The 21,163-nt window shown below is 34.0% G+C and overlaps 1 protein-coding gene across 4 annotated transcripts in view; it reads left to right on the forward strand.

The window, feature by feature from the left end:
- Positions 1 to 21,163, forward strand: part of LOC148949211 (uncharacterized) — a 340,130-nt gene that overhangs the window by 252,373 nt on the left and 66,594 nt on the right. For all 4 annotated transcript variants that reach the window (XM_089092875.1, XM_089092872.1, XM_089092873.1 and 1 more), the window contains exons 6-7: positions 10,964 to 11,127; positions 15,878 to 16,039. In XM_089092875.1, the coding sequence (XP_088949001.1) occupies positions 10,964 to 11,127; positions 15,878 to 16,039 (326 nt within the window). The remainder of the gene's footprint in view (positions 1 to 10,963; positions 11,128 to 15,877; positions 16,040 to 21,163) is intronic.

Below are 21,163 nucleotides of genomic sequence, written 5' to 3' on the forward strand. Positions count from 1 at the left end.
ATAACTAAACTAAAGTAGAACTCTAACTAAAACTCTAAGCTAAGACTCTAAGGTAAAACTCTAAACTCTTAACTAAAACTAAACTAGAACTCTAACAAAAACTCTAAGCTAAGACTCTAAGCTAAAACTCGAAACTCTTAGCTAAAACTTAACCAAACTACCACTTTAAGTAAAACTCTAAGCTATGACTCTAATATAAAACTATAAATTCTTAATTGCAACTAAAATAACCTCCAACTCTAACTAAAACTTTAAGCTAAGACTATTTGCTACAAACTCTAAGCTATTAATTAAATCTAAAATAAAAAACAACACTAACAAAAACAATAAGCTAATACTTAGAGGTAAAACAACAAACTTTTATATTTAACAAAGGTAAACTAGAACTCTAACAAAAACTCTAATGTGAGACTATATGATAAAACTATAAACTATTGACTAAAAGTTGGAAAAACTAAAGATTTAAGTAGAACTTTAAGCAAAGTATATAAGCTAAAACTCTAAACTACTAATTATATTTAAACTTAACACCAACTCTAATTAGACCTTTAGCCAAAGACTCAATGGTTAAACTCTAAACTCTTAAATAAAACTAAACTAAATTAGAACTCTAACTAAAACTCTAAGCTAAGACTCTAATGTAAAAACTCTTAAATCTTAACTAAAACTAAACTAAACTAGAACTCTAACAAAACTCTAAGCTAAGACTCTAAGCGAAAAAACTCTAAACTCTTAACTAAAACTAAACTAAACTAAAACTCTGAGCTAAGTCTCTAAGGTAAAACTCCAAACTCTTAACTATAACTAAACTAAACTAAACTAGAACTAAACTAGCGGTGCCTAAGTAAAGAGCGATACCATATAAAATATGAATTTGGCTAAAGTTATTCTATCAGCTGAATGATACGCTTTCTCATAATCTATAAAACTGAGGAATAATGGGGTTTGATGACTTAGACACCTCTCAATTATTAATCTAAGAGGGAAAATTTTGTTGATACGTCGTCTCCCCTTCCTAAAACCACACTGTTCTTCTCTTAAAACTTTGTCTGCGACATCTCTAAGTCTTAAAATTATCATCATACTAAGTAATTTGCTTCCTACAGAAGCCAAGCTAATGCCTCTATAATTACCACACTCGCCCTTATCATCTTTCTCATACACACGTTTAATTAGAGTTTTCATAAAACCACTAGGTGCTTTCCCTTTTTCAAAAATCATATTCATGATCTTCAGTAATTTTTCTCTAACTTCATATGCACCATATTTACAAAAAATAAGGTAATAACAATTAAAGGTAATAACCATTAATACATCAAAACGATTGGCTCAACGGATTGCTTCTGCATATCATTTGTATATAGCTATCTCCTCTTAACTTCAATAATTAAATTTCTGGCCTTCAGAAGGCATAGGGGTTTTGAGCCCAACTTATGTTAATTTCTGCTTGTTTTGAGTTTGACTCGGTTATTTATTGCAATTTTTGTTCGTTTTGGGTTTCATTTATTTATTGATGCTGATTTGTGGTAGTTTTACGCTTGGTAAATTATTTGATTTTCTTTTTGCTATTTTTTTTTTTAAATGGAGTTCTTTACTATTCTTTGAATAACTTATTTTGTGGAATTAATTAAAAAAACTTTCCGAAAAATAAGTTTTTCAAAGAAAAGTAAAGGCCATTTTAAACTTAAGCTCAGCAGATACAAATACCTTTTAAAATCCAAACTCAAAATGACCAGAAATTACTATTAAAGAATAAATGAAACCCAAAACGAACAGAAATTAAATAAACAATCAATGCAAACAAACATACAATAGATACTAATATAAATTAATAAATAAATCTAAGAACTAGTGAAACTTAAATTGAATATGCAAATTAAGCTTGAAACAATCAAAAATCACCACAAACAAGAGTTTGGGTATGACCTCCTTCTCTCATTGTAAAAGTCTAAAACCTACTGCTTCATTGGCGCTTTACTGAAATCTATATGCGTCTTGAACAATCTTGGAAAGTATAAACAACATCAAATTGAATATTTGATGAATAATGATATTAATTGTTGAAAGATCCATCAGTTCAAGAATTTATTTCACTGTAATTGTATTTTTATTTTCAATGCAGTAAGAACTGGAAAAGAGAATATTTGTAATATAATCCGTTTTCAGTTAAGCGCCAATGACGCAGTAGGCTTTTGGTTTTTATTTACAGTTACGAAAGGAGGCAGCATCCTATCACTTGTTTTTAGGGAAACTATATTCGTCTTTACCAACTTTAAAAAGAGCTAATAAATTAAACTGAACATTTGATGTATCATAATATTAATTGCTGAAAGCTCATCACTTCAAAATGTTACTATAATTTTAATATTTATTTTCAATATTAAGTACAAAAGAAAATATGTGTCATAGAATTGGTTTTCTGTAAAGCGCCAATGATGCAGTAGGTTCTAGATTTTTACACTAAGGGAAGGAGGTCATACCCAAACTCTTGTTTGTAGCGATTTTCGTTCGTTTCAATATTGCTTTGCATATTCAATTTAAGTTTCACTCGTTTTAAGATTTATTTGTTAATTTACATTAATATCTATTGTATGTTTGTTTGCATTGATTGTTTATTTAAGTCCTGTTCGTTTTAAGTTTCATTTATACTTCAATAGAAAAATTTTTTTTTCGTTTTAAGCTTGATTTTAATATTCAATCGAAGCATTACTCGCTTTAATATTTATTTATTCATTTATATTATTACTTGTTGTATGTTTTTGCTATGATTGATTATTTAATTTCTGTTCGTTTTGGGTTTCATTTATTCTTTAATAATAATTTCTGGTCGTTTTTATTTTTAATTTTAACAGGTAATTGTATATTTTTAGCTTAAGTTTAAAATGTCCTTTAAATTTATTTTAAAAACATAATTTTAAGAAATTTTTTTTTAATTAATTTTTGTTCGTTTTTGACTGCAAAAAATTTCAAGTTTTTAAAATTTCATTATTTCAAAATCAAACTTAAAAAAAAATCAAATATTCATCAAAGTATCAAAACTGATATCAAAGTAACAATATCAAAGGGAAAAAATGGGTTTGTTTCAACCTCGGACTTTTTATTATCTGATGTTTGAACTACGTTTCACAAAATTGATATTTCAAAAATTTTATCGGATGGGTTTGGGGGAAAAGGGCGTGGGGGGACTAGATTAAGCTTCGGTCTGTCTTGACTCTTTAAAAGTAAACTAGAACTTTCTATTTTCAATCAAATGAGCCCTCTCTGAAGTTTATATGAATATCCCTTCTATAAGAACCATATATATCCCCTGAGTATAACTTACAACGCCTGCCACTGGGCCCTGGGGGGTTGTGTCGACCCTGGAATTTCATATCTGATGGTTGAACTATTTTTAACAAAAGGATCACCTGAAATTTTATCAGATGGGTCTTTCCATCCGATACACCCAAAGGCGTGGAGGGCGGGAAGTGTCAGTTGCCCTCCGATCTTTTTTCACTCTGAGAAAATGAAATACAACGTTTAATTTCCATTCAAATGAACCCTCTCTGAAGTTTATACGAGCATACCTTGCATAAGAACCAAATATGCCACCAGAGCAAAACTTACAACGCCAGCTCCGACTCTGGGCGGGAGGGGGCTGGGTTGACACAGGAGTTTTTCTTATCTGATCTTTGAACTATTTTTAATGAAATAACCATACGTAAAGGAGTTTTTGTTATATTTTGCTATTTTTAACAAAATGGCTACCTCAAATTGGGGGGGCCAGTTGCCGTCTGATCACTTTTGACTCTTAAAAAAAGTACTAGAACTCTCGATTTCCAATTGAATGAGCCACCTTTGAAGTTTATACGACGACCCCTTCTATATGAAGTGCCTCTGGGAAAAAAATAAATAGAGTGTGGGGGAAGGCTAGCTGCCCTCCAATCACTTTTGACTCTTAAAAAGTGAATTACAACTTTCAATTTCCAATCAAATGAGCCCTCTAGGAAGTTTATACGAGTGTCCTTTCCATAACAACTATATATGTCCCCAGGGCATAATTTACAACGCCTACCCCCGGGCCCTGGGGGGCTGCGTCGACACCGGAGTTTTTTTTATCAGAACTTTGAACTATTTTTAACAAAATGTCTATCTCAAAATTTTTATATGATGCATTTAGGGCGTGGAGGAGGGGGGCTAGTTGCCCTCCGATCTCTTCTGACTGTTAAAAAGTGAACTAGAAATTTAAATTTACAATCAAATGAGCCCCATTTCAAGTTTATACCAGCATCTCTTCCATAAGAAATATATATTCCCCTAGAGCGTTACTCATAATGCCTGCCTCTGGGTCCTGGCGGGTTCCGTCGACACAGAAATTTTTCTTATCTGACCTTTGAACTATTTTTAATGAAATGGGCATTATAAAAATTTTATCGGATGGGCTTGGGGAAAAAAGTGTGTGGGGGGGGGCTAGTTCCCTCGCATATCTTTTGACTCTTAAAAATTGAACCAGAACTTTCAATTTCCAATCAAATGAACCCCCTCTGAAGTTTATACGAGCATCCCCTTCATAAGAACCATATACACCCCCAGTACAACACTTACAACGTGTATCCCCCGGGCTCTGGGGGGTGTTTTTGTTATCTAATTTTTGAACAATTTCCAAAACATTGGCTATCTCAAAATTTGTAGCGCACAGATTTTTCGGGAAAAAAGCGTGAGGGGGATAGTTTAACTCTCTTGACTCTCAATATGTGTACTATAACTTTCAATTTCCAATAAAATGAGCCCTCTATGAAGTTTATACGAGCATTACTTTAATAAAAACCATACATGCCCTTAGGGCATAACTTCGAACGCCTTCCCCTGTGCCCTGGGGGGTTCTATTGACACCAGATTTTTTCTTATATGTCCTTTGAACTATTTTTAACAAAATGTATATCAAAAAATTTTTATCAGATGTGTTTTGAAAAAGAAGGCGTGGGGGGGGGGCGAGCTGCCCTCGGATCTCCTTTGACTATTAAAAATTGAGCACCAACTCTTAATTTACAATCAGATGAGTCCTCTCTTAAGTTTATACGAGCATCCCTTTCATACGAACAATATATGCCCCAGGGTATAACTTATAACACCTGCCCCCGGGCACTTGGGGGTTGTGACGACACATGAGTCTTCGTTATCTGACTTTTGAGCAATTATTAACTTAATGGTTATCTAAAAATTTTTATTGGATGCATATGGGGAAAAAGGGGCGTGGGGAGGGGCTAGTTACCCTCCAATCTCTTTTTAATCCAAAAAACTGAACTAGGAATTTATATTTCCATTCAAATGAGCCATCTCTGAATTTTTTACGAGCATCCCTTCAATAAGAACTATATATTCCCCCAAGGCATAACTTACAACACCTGCCCTCAGGCCCTAGGGGACTGTGTTGACCCCTGAGTTTTCTTTATATGTTCTTTGAACTATTTAAAAAAAAGCTATCTCAAAGTTCTTATCGGATGGGTTTTAGGAAAAAAGGGCGTGGAGGGGGGGGGGCTAGGTGCCCTCCAATCTCTTTTCACTCTTAAAAAGGGAACTTAGAACACTCTTAAAGGGGACCCATATATGCCCCCAGGGCATAACTTAAAACGCCTGCCCCTGGGCCCTGGTGAGTTGTGTCGACACCGTAAATTTTATTATATGATCTTTGAACTATTTTTAACAAAATAACTATCTTAAAATTTTTATTGGATGCATTTGGGAAAAAAGGGTTGGGGGGGGATGGAGTTGCTTACCCTCCAATATCTTTTGGCACTTAAAAAGTGAACTAGAACTTTCAATTTCCAATCAAATGAGTCCTCTCTGAAGTTTATACGAGCATTCCTTCCATAAGAACCATATATGCCCCCAGGGCATAACTTATAACCCTTGCCCCCTGAAGACTCTGGGGGGAGTGTCCTGCTCAAACATATAATTTCCAGAACTTTCAACTACGTTGAAAAAACTGCTATATCAAAATTTTGATTGGATGTGTTTGGGGAAATGGTGGGCGCGGAAGGGGTGTCAGTTGCCTTAAAATCACTTTCGACTATTAAAAAGGGAACTAGCCATTTAAATTTCCAATCGAATCAGCCCTTTCTGAAGTTTCTATGACAACGTTGCTATAAAAAACCTTATATGCCCCCAGGGCATAAATTAAAACCCTCGCCCTTAGGGCTGTGGGGGAGTTGTCATCCTTAAAGACCTAATTTCCAGAACTTAAAACTATGTTTAATAAAATGGCTATCTTAAAATTTTGATTGGATGTGTTTGGGAGAAAGATGGGCGTGGGGGGGGGCTAGTTGCCCACCAATTACTTTCAACTATTAAAAAGGGGACTAGAACTCTCTATTTCCAATTGAAAGATTCCCCTTTTAAGTTTCTACGACGACCCCTTCCATATGAAATGCCTCTGGGAAAAAAAATAATAATAATAAATAAATAATAAAACATTGGAGCCGTATGGCCTTTACTATAGGCAACGCTACAGCGTTGCCTCTGAAAAGTTTTTTCAATTAATCTCATACTCAAGACACGTGCTTTAAACAAGAGTTAAAATCATAGCCTCAAACAGTTCTTGGTAACAAACTGTAAGTAAGGAACGAATCGGCACAATAGTAACCGAAAATGTAAAAAGTGGAATTTAGATATTAATAGACATCAAAAGAATCAGCTTATTATGCTGATTCCAAATATATAAGATTTATTCAGTTTAGTGTCGCCCATCACTAAACTTAGCCTGAGAAAATTTGCCTTATTTTCGAAAAAAGGAGAAACACCCCTTAAAAGTCAAGGAATCTAAAGGAAAATCACACCATCTGATTCGGTGTATCAGAGAACCCTACTGTAGAAGTTTCAAGCTCTTATGTATAAAAATGTGGAATTTTGTATTTTTTGCCAGAAGAAAGATTATGGATGCGTGTTTATTTGTTTTTTTTGTTTGTTTTTCCCAGGGGTGATCGTATCGAAATAATGGTACTAGAAGATTGGGAGAGGGTGAATTCGAACGGAAATGAAAAGTTCTAGTGTTCTTTATAAGTGACCAAAAAGACCGGAGGGCAACTAGTCCCCCCCCCTCCCACGCCCCTTTCTTAGGGAAGTATGCAGACGATTTTTTGGTGGAGGAACTTTTGTGCTTGGGGTGGTTTTCCATGGGGAGAACTTCTAAGGGGAGGTAAATTTCTGTGGCTGAACTTTCCAGGGTAAAAACAGAATTCCTATGCAAATTTTTTTTATTTGTCTTAATTTGCTCCTTATGACAGAATCTTAATTTTCTCTACGACAGAATTCGTATACAATTATTTTTATTTGTCTCACTTTATCTTTGCCAACTCAATTTTGCATGTTGAGATTTTCCGGGGGAATGGTCCGGAGGCTATTTTAGGCGTGTTCTGATTTCTGAGAAAAAATTTCCACAGAAGGGGAATTCCGGAGCGATCGGGAAAATGATTGGAGATTAGTCTTTTTCAAATAAAAGTATGCCAAGGAGAATTTTTTAGGTTGAATTGGGCGCAAGAAATTTTAAGGGGGGGGGAAGTTCGGAGGGAATTTTGCAGGGCGGATGTTTTTTAAGTGGGAGGAAATTTCGATGGAGGAGTTTCCCGAGAGGGGAGGGAGTTTTTCAAGAATGTTTAGTCAGATTTACTTGCATTATTTGAAAAACTATCAAAAATTAATTAAAATATTAAAAGTTATTAAACTTTTATTATTGATTAAAAGTTTTTTTCTGCTGAAAGTAAGGCGCAACATTAAAACTTAAAGATTCCGTAAATGAAAGAAATTATTCCGTGTATGAAGGGATTCTTCCTCTCCTCAATAGCTTGCTTTTTACGCCAAAGTTTGATTGTTTGTTACAATTTTTTAAGAATGGCTCCTGGAACACCGTGGCCTTTTCATTAGAATAGGGAGCCTTTTTTTTAAAGTGCTAAAACTTTAGTGTAAAGAACAAGGTATCTAGGAGAGGGGCAACTCCTTCACATACGGAATAATTCCTGTTTGTTTTGAGTTTTTATGTTGCTCCTTACTTTCAACTGAAAAACTAGTTTGTTTTTTTTATTTAATCACTTAAAGACTCAAAGCAAAGGTAACTTCTCATGTTAACTTCTACCGCCGTAACTTCTACGGCGTTAACTTCTACCGCCATTAAAAAGAATGTCCTAACCTATGATTTTTGTGTAGGTATGAATTTTGGTTGAATTTTTATTAAAATAAAAAGATTGGAATTAAAAAATAAAGCAATGAACATAAAAACTTATATTTATCAAGACTACTAGGACTGATAATCCTATTAGCAATGAACAAAAACTCCAATTTAAGAAACAAACGAATTTTTAAATTTATTATCACAAACAATACACATCATATAGTAGATATAAAGGTATATTTTATTAGGGGGTTGATTTAAATGCTTGATCCAGGCTTCTTCCGAAAATCTCCGCATAGTAAAAAAAAAAGAAGGAAGAACAAAGATTAGTCAAAACGAGAAAGAAAATTTTACACGAGGGGAAGGGGATATCTTGGCATTACTTAAAAAACGATCAGGTATTAAATAAAAAAAGAAAAATTTTCAACTGAAAGTAAGGAGTAACGTTAAAACTTAAAACGAATAATTATTATTCTGTATAAGAAAGGAGCGCCCCCTCCTCAGCACCGTGCTCTTTACGCTAAAGTTTCTTAGCATTTATAAAAAAGCTTCTCATTCTTATCAAATGGCCCTTGTGTTTCAGGAGTCGCACTTAAATAATTGGGACAAAAGTTCGAACTTCCGCATACAGAGTAATTTCTGTTCGTTTTAAGTTTTGACGTTGCTCCTTAATTTCAGTTGAAAAACTCGTTTTCTTAATTTATTTTGTGATCGTTTTTGAAATAACGCTGGGAAAAATGCCTCCCTCTTCATGGAACATCCCCTCCCATAAGAAACTCCTCCATGGAAAGTTTCTACCACTTCAAATCCTCTTCCCCTGGAAAATTACCCCCGGGTAATTTTCTTTTTTGTTCAAATCAAATACTTTTTTTCAAATCATGCCAAAAATCCCCTTATGTTCCCCCACCTCCTCTCCCTATGGAAGGTTTCTTCCCTGGAAAATTTTCCCATGCAAAAATTTTCCTGGTGATAATTCTCCCGTGGAATATTTCTCGCACATAATACCCCCCCCCTCCCCCACAAAAAAAAATCTTGAAGAGAATTACAATCCCGCAAATGATTTTTCCCGGACAAATGAAAAGAAAAGAATTTCGTATATGAAATCTAGGAAAATTCCCGTTTAAAATTTCCCTTGGACAGCTCATCCTCAGAAACTTACCCTCAAACGGTAAATTCTTCCCTCAGAACTCCTAAAACGCGGAAAATCTCCCCTTTCCGAAAAACATCAGCATACTTCCAAATAACAAATACTATATGTAAACAACGGGTGAGTTTCATAGCTTGCAGTCCTTTCTTAGGGCCTGTTGGAGGTCATATCATCCCAAGGGTACCGTTATTGGACCTTTTAGTTATGCTTGACAAAACAGCTATCTAAAAATACGGATCACATAGCTTTGGGCAAAAAGGGCATAGAGGGGGGGGGAGTTAGCCTCCAATGTTTTTGGTTACTTAAAAAGGGCACTAGAACTCTTAATTTTCATTCAAGTGAGCCCTCTTCCGATCTTCTGGGACTATGGGCTCGATATGATTACCCTTGAGAAGGACAAATAAAGCATAATTGCTGCATCATCGGAAGAAGTTGCACCAATTACTCGATTACAAATAATTCCACTCAACAAATTTATTTCTGTAGGCTACAATCAAAATTAATTTTTCTAGTCATATGGGGTGATCTGATTCCTGGATTCTCAGATTATGGTTTGATTATCCTGAAGTATGAAAATTTGCCTCGTCGCTAAATCAAACTCGCTTGAGAAAAATGATTTCTTAGACCACACTATCTTTCCATTTATAATTAAAATGAAATGAAAATAAAGAAAAACAGGTTAAATTTTGAGAAGATAGTGAGCCTTGATTTAAGTGATCAACTATTTTTAAGGATGCTTCATTCTCACAAATGCGTTTGTGCATATTGAGTACCAAATTCTTGTCGTGTACCTCAAGTTTTCGTAACAAATGCTCTTCACAAGCCTAGAACTGTACGTTTTCGGGGAAAACCTCTCTGAAGATAAATAAGCAACTATTAAAATAACAAAAAAATCTAGGCAGAATATTTCATCAACTACATTTGTTTTTTGTTTTTTTTGTTAAAAATAATTTTTAAGCATAAAGAGACTTTATGAGCACCATGTGCCATTGAAATCTGATCGTAAGAGCAATGGTCTAATAATCTCCCATTGATCTTAAACAAAAAAAAATAGCACACATCTATCTATTTAGAGTGGGGAGGGTTTCAGAAGGGGCACAGCCCGTTACAGGAAACTAAATTCTTGGAGGTGGCCCCTGTGCTCTACTTAGTTCCCTCTGATTATGCTGTTTAAAAGTCCTCGCAAGCCTCTGCTTTCAAAACGGTGTTACGTATCCGCCTTTTTACTTAACATTATCCATGAACCATCCGTTGTGTATTGGTTATATGTATAGTTTTAAGATTTTATCCCTAAGTATGTACTATAATGCTGACCCGGAAGGCATACTTTTAGACTTTTTGAATGGGCCAATTAAAATATCTATCTTGAAATTTTATCTGATGTTATTTGGGGTTCTAGAGATGCAGTTTGGTGTTGAAAGGGTTTCAGGTTGTGTTTTTATCAGTCCTAGTCCTGAAAAAGAGCACTATAACGTCATATATAAGGTGAAATGAGCCGTCTTCCAAATTTCAACGATCATATGCTTAATATTCTAAGGTCAAGAAAAAAGAATAAAACATGGAAGATACATGCTCTTGACTAAGTTAGCGCTATTACGTTTAATATTAATTTTAATTACACTACTTACGTACTTTCCTTGTACCTTATATTTTATACTTTCTTTCTATCTTAGGCTATAAAGTGTCAACCTTTTTGGATTTCTCAAATGTTGGGGCCAGCTTCGTATATAATCACCTCGTCGACGGTCAACCCCTGACTGCTGAATTAATTTCACCTGAAGTGAATGCAACAGTTATAATAAAACCTGAGACAATTGGTTCAGTTTTTGCATTCAAGGTTAGCTCTTTAAAGTTTGCTTAGAAATAGTTAGTATATATTTAGTTGTAACTACATACCTTATTACTATATACTCTATACTTATAACTATATATACTTAGCAATAGTTACTTAGTATAATAGTTAGTTTTTTAAAGGTTCAGTACCCAATAAAAATCAAATTTATAGCATTTTTCTCAGCCATAAATCAATAAGTGCGTTTGATTAATTTAACTAGTTTCAAACACACAGCTTTGCCAATTCTGAAAAAAGGACTTGGGGGCCGTTTGAAGTGATCAAAGCTTACACGCGGCTTGTGCTATGAGGAGTCGCATGCCCCTGGCTCTGACCAAATTTAAACTAATCCTTTCTTTTGAGTAGAGACTGAATCAATATACACATTTTTTTTAGCCTAATATAGCCTAATTATGGCCGTCCATTAGCTTAATAGCCAAGGCTTGAATGAAACAGTTCATACTACGAACTGTAAATAAGGAGCACTCGGGTCAATAGTAACCGAAATTATAAAAAACAGAATTATGATAACAATAGATACCATATATCAAAAGAATTGACTTTTTATGCTATTTCCAAGTCTATAAAACTCGTTAAGTGTAATTTTACTAGTCAAAATCTACTAGCCTGAGAAAACCCATCTACAAAAATGCGTTTTTTGTTGTTTTTTTTGTTTTTTTTTGCCAGAAGAAAGATTGCGGACACTTGTTTATTTGTTGCGTTTTTTTTTTTTTTTTTTTTTTTTTTTTTTTTTTTCCAGGGGTGATAATATCAAACAAATGCTCCTAGAAGATTGGGAGACCGATCAATTGAACGGAAGTTATAAGTTCTAATACCCTTTTTAGGTGACCAAAAAGATTGGAGGGTTACTAGACCCTTTCCAAAGCCCTTTTTCCCAAAGTCAACCGATCAAACTTTTGAGATAGCCATTTTATTCAGCATAGTTGACAATCAAATCAAATCAAATTAATTTATTTAACATAAAAAATACAAACAAATTTACAGAAGCCATCTACAAAAACCCGAAGGTTCGTTTACGATGACAGCAAATCCATAACTATGCTTTTGGGATGATAAGAGCCCCCCCCCCTCTGCCCCTAGGGAAAGGGCTGCAAGTAATGAAATTTGCCCATTGTTTGCATATAGTACTTTTTATTGGGATGCATAAAGGCATTTTCAGGGGGAGGGAGAATTTCCACGGGGGAATTTTCCACGAGAAAAATTTTCCGTGGGGAGAGAATTTTCTCAGGTGAATTTTCCAAGAAAAATCTTACACGGAGAGAATTTGCCATAATTCCTATACAAAATTCTTTTTATTTGTCTTACTTTCTCTTTGGCAACTCAATTTTGTATGTGGCGCCCCTTTATATATAATTAGCAGTATGATCTTTCCCTATCTCACCCATTATAAAAACCCGGACCGAGGTGTAAGTGCTCCAGAGAACGTAGAAACATAAGCGACATTAGATCTTTTCATGGGTAGACAAGTCAGATTTCTCTTGAACACGAAACTTGGCTTCAACGTTGGAACACTAAATTTTGAAGAAACTAATTTTAAATTAATTTATTCCAATACAATGAAAATCGGTAATTAGTAGTGCAATGTTTTTATTAGATGTTTTTAGGAATTAAAAGTAGGTTTCGAAGTCTTAAGTTGGTTTCAAAGGCATTTTGAGAAAGTTTCTGCCAAAATAGGCGTTCCAGGGTAATTGGACCGTTGATTGCAGATCAAATGAGAGGAGCTGTTTGTACGCGCCGATATAAATATATATATATATATATATATATATATATATATATATATATATATATATATATATATATATATATATATATATATATATATATATATATATATATATATATATATATATATATATATATATATATATATATATCAAGGCCGTATCGAAGGGGGGGGTTACCCGGTTTGAACCACCCCCCCCCCCCCCGAAATTTTTGCCCAAGTCCAAAATTAGTAAAACCTAGTTAAAAATCAGTAACATTAGTCGAAAACTGAGTCAAAAATTAGTAACCCCCCCCCCCCAAAAAAAAGTAAAAAATTACTAAACCCCCCCTGAAAAAAAAAATCCTGGATACGGCCCTGATATATATATATATATATATATATATATATATATATATATATATATATATATATATATATATATATATATATATATATATATATATATATATATATATATTTATTTATTTATTTATATATATATATATTTATTTTTATATATATTATATATATATATATATATATATATATATATATATATATATATATATATATATATATATAGATAATTAGTTCGGATGTTTATAGGAATTACAAGCAGGTTTCGAAGTCTCGAGTTGGTTTTAAAGGCATTGTGCATTGTTGCAATGTTATTATTAGATGTTTTTAGGAATTAAAAGTAGGTTTCGAAGTCCTAAGTTGGTCTCAAAGGCATTTTGAGAAAGTTTCTGCCAAAATAGGTGTTCCAGGGTAATTGGACCGCAAATGGCAGATCAAATGAGAGGAGCTATTTGTACGCGCCGATATATATCTATACATATATATAGATAGATATATATATATATATATATATATATATATATATATATATATATATATATATATATATATATATATATATATATATATATATATATATATATAACTTTACGAAAAAGAAAGTTTTTTTTAAAGAAAAGTAAAGGCCATATTAAGCTTAAGTTCAGTAGAAATAGAAGCCTACAATAAACTCAAACTCAAAACGACTAGAAATTATTATTAAAGAATAAAAAAAGGAAAGGTGAATAATTGGTATGGCGGTAACACTGCATATAAATTTATATAAATGTATATATAGTTTGCTGAAATAATGCAAATGGTAAATATAACATTGGTTAAAGAATGGAAAGAAAAACAAAGAATGAATTTACATTGGGGGGGGCACCCCCCTAACGTAGTCTAAAGTACTGTAATTTACCTAATTAACGCACGTTTGCATTAATTAAACTTGCTCCTAACGTAAGTTTATCAGATCAACCTATTTTGCCCCCCCCTAAAAAAGTCCTGGATCCGCCCCTGAAACCATCACATCTATTCCTCCCGTTATTAGAAGAAGAAAAAATTCCTTATTTTTACAAATTTCATCAACCCCCCGCCCCCTTTTTAAAAATCCAATGAAGGCTAATCCTGTAAGTCCACATTATATTAATAATATGATAAGTCATACTTTGTATAGAAATTAAGTAATAACTGTGAGATGGACAATTTTAAACCACATGGCCGGCTCACCAAGTTTTTTTCTGCTTTCGTAATTAGCCTACGAATAATACAATCTCGAACCATTTCTCATTGATTGACACATACACACTAACCCGCTCATGCATGAAGAAGTGGAGGAGCTTTTTGTTCGCACCGAGAATGAAGAGCCAGGAATCATCTGCGGTAAACTTACTGCCTAATTATATATACAGTGGTGGGCGCGTTTCGGGGGTTATTTTTAACAGGATCGGAATTATCAGGAGGATTTTTCCATGGGAAGGGGGGGATTTTCTGATAGAAAAACTGTCCATTAGAGGGAGGAGGTCCGGGGAAATTTTCCACGGAGGGGGAGGTTTCTGATTTGAAAAATAATAAGAAATTAGATACAAATTGTTGGCTTTTTTTTAAATGTTGGCTTTTTTTTTATTAAGGAGAATTTTTCAGGTGGAGTCATCCGCAAGAAATTTGTCAGGGGAAATTTTCAGCAAGGATGGAATTTTCCATGAAATGGTCCATGGATTTGGATGATTTTACGCGAGAAGAAATTTCCATGGGAACATTTTTTTTGGGGGGGGGCAGGAATTTTACATGGAGGAGGAGGCGGAAATCCCGGCATTATTTTAAAAATGATCAGAAATTAAATAAAAAATTAGTTTTTTTCAACAGAAAGTCAGGAGCCATTTTAAAAATAAAAATAAATGATTATGTATACAAGAGGGCTACCGCCTCCTCAATACCTCACTCATTACGCTATAGTTTGACTTTATGTCCTAATTTTTTTTTTAAACAACTCCTGAAACACAAGGGCCATTCAATTACAATAAGGCACATTTTTTAGAGTACTGAAAAACTCTAGAATGAATAGCAAGGTTTTGAGGAGGGGGTCCCCTTCATATACGGAATAATTTCTATTTGTTCTAAGCTTTAATGCTGCTCCTTACTTCCATTCGAAAAAAACTTGTTTTTTTTTTATTTAGTAACCCTACAGGATGTCCTGTTTAGCGTGAACAAGCTGAGTTGAGACTAAATCAAGCAAAAAGTAAAAAAAAAAAAAAAACACTGCCATACTAGAAAATAAATATAGAAAACCATGAAAAGGAATCTAAGCCTCAATTGAATCCGAACTTATCTGAAGTGCTTCACTTCTTACGACCAATGAATAATACAAGGGTATGTTTAACTTCTACACTAGAATGTAATTTCGACAAAGAATATTTATTGTTACGTTACAAAACTACTAATTATAATATATTAGATTATACATCACTGGACATAACGTATTTACTGTTATTGTTACATGCATAAATTTTAAGTCAAGAGTAGTATTGTAGGCTTTTATGGATTTTCAGATATCCATGAATTAAAATGATTTTTGCCTCCCTCCTCCCTCTTGAAGAACATTTCTACTACAACTCTGTATTTGAAATGCAAGTAAAAATTCTTGGTTTCGGGTTTTTTCTTATATTGCTAATCTAGCATTGTTTCTTTTAGATTCTATCAGTTGTTTTCTTCTTCAACTTCTTCATTCAAATTCTCTACTATTATGGTATAATGCAATGGATTGTTTTGCGATTAGGAAGACTGTTGTCGGTAACAGTTGGTTCCACTGCTGCTGAGTCAATGAGCACTGCTGCCAATGTTTTTCTAGCACAGGTAAATACATTTGTACCAGAACCACTTAGAGTCCACAATGGGCCCTGGGTACAAAAATATTAATTCCATTACCCCAGCCTGCTTCTTCTCTTTTTATTAGTGCTGTGTAACACCAATGCAAATCACTAGTCGCAATAGTGGTTCTGGAAATTTGAACAGGGTTGCCGGCCGGAGAATTTTTTTTTAGATTTTAGAGTTTTTTAGTGATTTTTAGTGATTTTCTTCAGTAATCTAGTGATTTATGCGCTGATTTAGTGATATTTTTTGTTTAAGCAATATAAAAATCACTAGAAATTGTGGTAAATCGCTAAGGGTGACAACCCTGCATTGGAATTAAAGAACTGCAAACGTCGTTTCGCTGGTAATATTCATCAGTTTTATATCTGGGCTATGCACAGTATCATAAATATTCTCCACGATTTGGCACTAGATCATATTATAATTTACAACTTCCTTTTCAGTATAAATTCTTTTCTATTAATTTTGTAATCAAAATTGTTTCAAATTAGTTAGAGAATAAACAATTAAAATTGTAAAGCAAATACCCATATTTAAAACAAACAAACTACGAAAGCAAAAATGTGACAATAGGCTCCTCTGAGATTCATTCCTTGGGACCCCGCCCTCTCCTAATGCGCCAGCCCTTTGACAGCCCTGGCTCATAACTTCCAAATTCAGAAAAAGTTAGTTTTTGAATTAAATGGTTTGTAGAAACCTTAAGAAATTCTTCTTATTCCGTGATTAATTTTTCTTTTGCTTTCTTATTTTTAGCAACTTTTAGTTACAAAATGTTTTTGGGAGTTAGTTGGTGGCAATTAACTAAATTAGTTGGGAGCAATTTTTGGTAACGCTTTCCGGATAAAAATACCATTTGAGCTCTACTTTAAAATTTTTATGGAATATTGTAATTTGTATTATAAGTAGAGCTATGAATCAACTTTTTTGAAAAAAATTGGGATACTCACATCACTAGCGGAAAGGATTTTTTTTTTTGTCGCCTGAACTTCATTTTAATGTACTTCTGCATAACAAGTTGTAATATCTGTGAAGTGGATTAATGTTATTATTTCCAGGAAACCACGCATAAATATTCTTTATTCTTGGCTCTAACCATATGTAATGAAAATTTACCCATTAAATCATTTTCAAATCACAAATCATTTTCAAATCAAAAACCATTTGATTGATTGTTATTTCTCCCTCCCTGAAAGTTTATTGTAACGAACGTGGTTATAAAATGAGATTGATTTTATTAAACTATTGTTCTATTTTGAGACCCCCTACACCCCCCCCCCCCCCAAAAAAAAAAAAATAAATCAAAAGAATTTGTAAAATAAGATAAGATAATATTTATTTTCAAAAGGCTATCACAAGCTCTAATAGAGCAGGATTCGCTTGATATGTCAAGCGAAAAAGAACAAAAAAACGAAACAAAAACCGCTAAAACAGTTGATAAAGGTTAAAAACTAATTAAAAGAACTCTAGTACATATTAGATATGTACTAATCCAAGTCCAAGAAAAAAATTATCACAAGCTCTAATAGAGCCGAATTCGCTTCATATGTCCTAAAAGAGAAAGCAAAACAAATAGTACAGCAAGACAAAAGTAAAAGAAACACCAAACAAGCATACAAAATGGTCAATAAAATTTAAAACAAAAAAAATCCAAGTCCAAGAACAAAAATTAATTTTATGCGATTAATGGCAAAACAGAAGCAGAAAGAGTGGGGGATAAAACGATATCACAGCACTAAAAGAAAAAAAAATGCCGAATTCATATTCTGAGTCACATACTGTAAAATCAAAAAACAATTAAAATCAATGACAAATTAACTGTCAAAATGAAATATTTACAATTAAAGAAAGGATTGTACAAAAGACTAGGTTAAAAAGGAAATATAGCATAAATAAATCTCACAAATGGGCAAAATAAAAGTGGCCAAAGATGAAAAGAAAATGGTCATGATTATTGCGACCATACACCATCCACTAAAATAAGGGAAGAAGGATTAATTTGGGTTTAGGATACATATCAGGTATTATTAAGGTGTTCCAGAATAAAGAGGATAAAACTTTTCCGGAACCTCTCAGTAACGACATGGATCGTAGAATACGTTGGGATTGCCGAGGGGGCTAAGCGGGGGAGTCGGGGTTTAATGGGGTTGTGAAAATCAGCAGACTTAGCAAAACCTAAACAAATTTTTTCTCTCCTTTCTTTTAACGTGGTAATGCGTGCGGATTTGAGGAGAAAGGAGTATCGAATTTTGTATAGTTTGTAGATGATCCTGAGCGAACGCTTTTGGATCGACTCAATATTGTCGCTAAGTTCACTTGAAAAATGCAAATGCCAGACCGGACATAGATGAATAACAGTTCAAACAGGATAAATTCTTTTATAAGGCAGTGAAATAAAAGACAATAAAAAATACTGGATACTTCTGCTGACGGTATGTCTGCTGGTCTTTAAGGATGACAAGCCCCCCCCCCCTTATCCCTCAGGGCAAGGGTTTTAAGTTATGCCCTGGGGGCATATAAGGCTTTTATAGAAAGTAATGCGGTAGAAACTTCAAAAAGGGCTCATTCAATTGGAAATTGAAAGGGCTAGTGCCCTTTTTAATAGTCGAAAGTGATTGAAGGGCAATTAGCCCCCCTCTCACGCCCACCATTTTCCAAAACATATCCAATCAAAGTTTTGAGATATTCATTTTGTTCAACGTAGTTCAAAGTTCTAGAAATTAGGTCTTTGAGGATGATAACCCCCTCAGAGCCCTCAGTGCAAGGGTTGTAAGTTATGCCTTTGGGGCATATAAGGTTTATATAGAAAGTTGTTGAAAAATTTCAAAAAGTGCTCAGTTGTTTGGAAATTGAAATTGCCCTTTTTAATGGCCGAAATTGATTGGACAGTAATTAACCCCTCTCTCACGCCAACCATTTCCCCAAAAATATTCAATCACATTTTAGAGATAGCCTTTTGTTCAACGCAGTTGAAAGTTCCGGAAATTATGTATTTAAGCGTGACAACCCCCCCAGCGCCCCCAGGGCAAAGGTTGTAAGTTATGCCCTGGTGGCATATAAGGATTTTATAGATAGAGCTGTCGTAAAAACTTCAAAAGGGGCTCATTCAATTGGAAATAGAGAGGGCTAGTGCCCTTTTTAATAGTCGAAAGGTATTGGAGGGTAACTAACCCCCCTCTCACGCCCACCATTCCTCCGAACACATCCAATCAAAATTTTCAGATAGCCATTTTGTTCAACATAGTAGAAGGTTCTAGAAATTAGGTCTTTGAGGATGACAGCCCCCCCAACCCTCAGGGTAAGGGTTGTAAGTTATGCCCTGGGGACATATAAGGTTTTTATTGAAAGTGTTGTCGCAGTAGCTTCAAAAGGGCTCATTTGATTGGAAATTGAAAGGGCTTGTGCCTTTTTTAATAGTTGAAAGTGATTGGAGAGCGACTAACGCCCCTCTCACGCCCACCATTTCCCCAAACACATCCAATCAAAATTTTGAGATAGCCATTTTGTTTAACGTAGTTGAAAGTTATGTAAATTAGGTCTTAGAGGATGACAACCACCCTAACAGCCCTTAGGGTAAGGGTTGTAATTTATACTTTGGGGGCATAAAAGGTGTTTATAGAAAGCGTTTTCGTAGACACTCAAAGATGGCACATTTAATTGGAAATCGGAAACCTAGTGCCCTTTTTAGTAGCAAAAAGTTATTTGAAGGATGGAATTTTTTTTGACTAAGATTGATGTGGGTATAATGTATTACATTCTGTTGTTGTTGTTGTTGTTATTGTTTAGACCAGGACACTTCGTATCGAAGGAGATGTCGTAGAAATTTCGAAAGAGAGTCACAAGTCTCTTCAAGACAGGTATTACAGTCCTTAATTTGTACAGCATATCCTTTATGCAATTTACACGGATTGCATAGTCTACACTTTTCATTATAGTCATCAACTGTAGTATAGTTCTCACATGAAGACCAGCTGCCCAATGTATATAAACAGAGTGAACATGTATGATATATTTTTTTTTCGATGTTGTCCGTCTCACTGCCAGAAAGAAACTGACTCAAAATCAATAAAAAAAATAACATTGTATTTTAGGAGGAGGAGGAGTAATCGAATATCGTCACAAAAGCTGATTTCCAACTGTCTTAAAGAATGAATTTCTAGGTAGTGGTTAAAAGCAGAATCACAATGCCATTTCGCTTCGTTTCAATTAATATATCAGTAAACTGAGTAAATGCATTTGATCGCAATGCATAAGCTTCAAACAATAATCCAAGGATGGAGAATCAGATCCCATTATACTGTTAAGCATTTCTAGAGAAAATATTTTCCGTTGAAGAGATAATTCCAGAAAGTCATCATCTAACACTAAACATTTTTCCAATTTGACTAGATTCCGCAAGATCTTCTGTTTCTCAAATCCAATCATTCTTTATACTCCCACTACCAACTATAGACTAAAATAACAATTGCAATTTTCTACTTTATGTATAATCTCAATACCTATTGGACACCACCAACACCACCCACCATATATAGAGAGAGAGAGAGAGAGAGAGAGAGAGAGAGAGAGAGAGAGAGAGAGAGAGAGGAGTAAACGATCATCTAGAGTGTCTAATCAAAAAAAAAACATTATGCAAAAAACATTTTTATTGACAGAAATGTAATAAAAGAATAAATTTTCACTCTCTTTGCGTTAGGTGAGTCAATCCATTTTCATCAATGTGCTTCATAATAGCATTCTACCCATACTGTGGTCGTGATATCTGCATTATATTCACTTTTGCAGCAAAACATAGCTGTTCATCAGACTTAAATTTACTCAATAATAAAACGTACCGGCCATACAACTCATTCTACTCAAATGCTAGTCGGAAAACCTTTCCGATTTCAACTGTTACATTTGGAGCCCTTGTCTTCACAATATCACTGTCAGCTCCTTCGAGGTGTAATAGTGTGAAACTACTCATTTTCACAATATTTGAACGTTTATTTCTCCTATTTGAAATAATGTAAAGTAATCAAATTCAACTTATTGACTGAGATACTAACTCGGTATCGGGGTTTTTATATCCACGCTCAATGTCAGAGTGAACGAATCACCATACCATAA

Source organism: Artemia sp. Qi Xiang Cuo, chromosome 8 (genome assembly GCF_049724085.1).
Source record: "Artemia sp. Qi Xiang Cuo chromosome 8, ASM4972408v1, whole genome shotgun sequence".
NCBI classification, from domain to species: Eukaryota; Metazoa; Arthropoda; class Branchiopoda; order Anostraca; family Artemiidae; genus Artemia; species Artemia sp. Qi Xiang Cuo.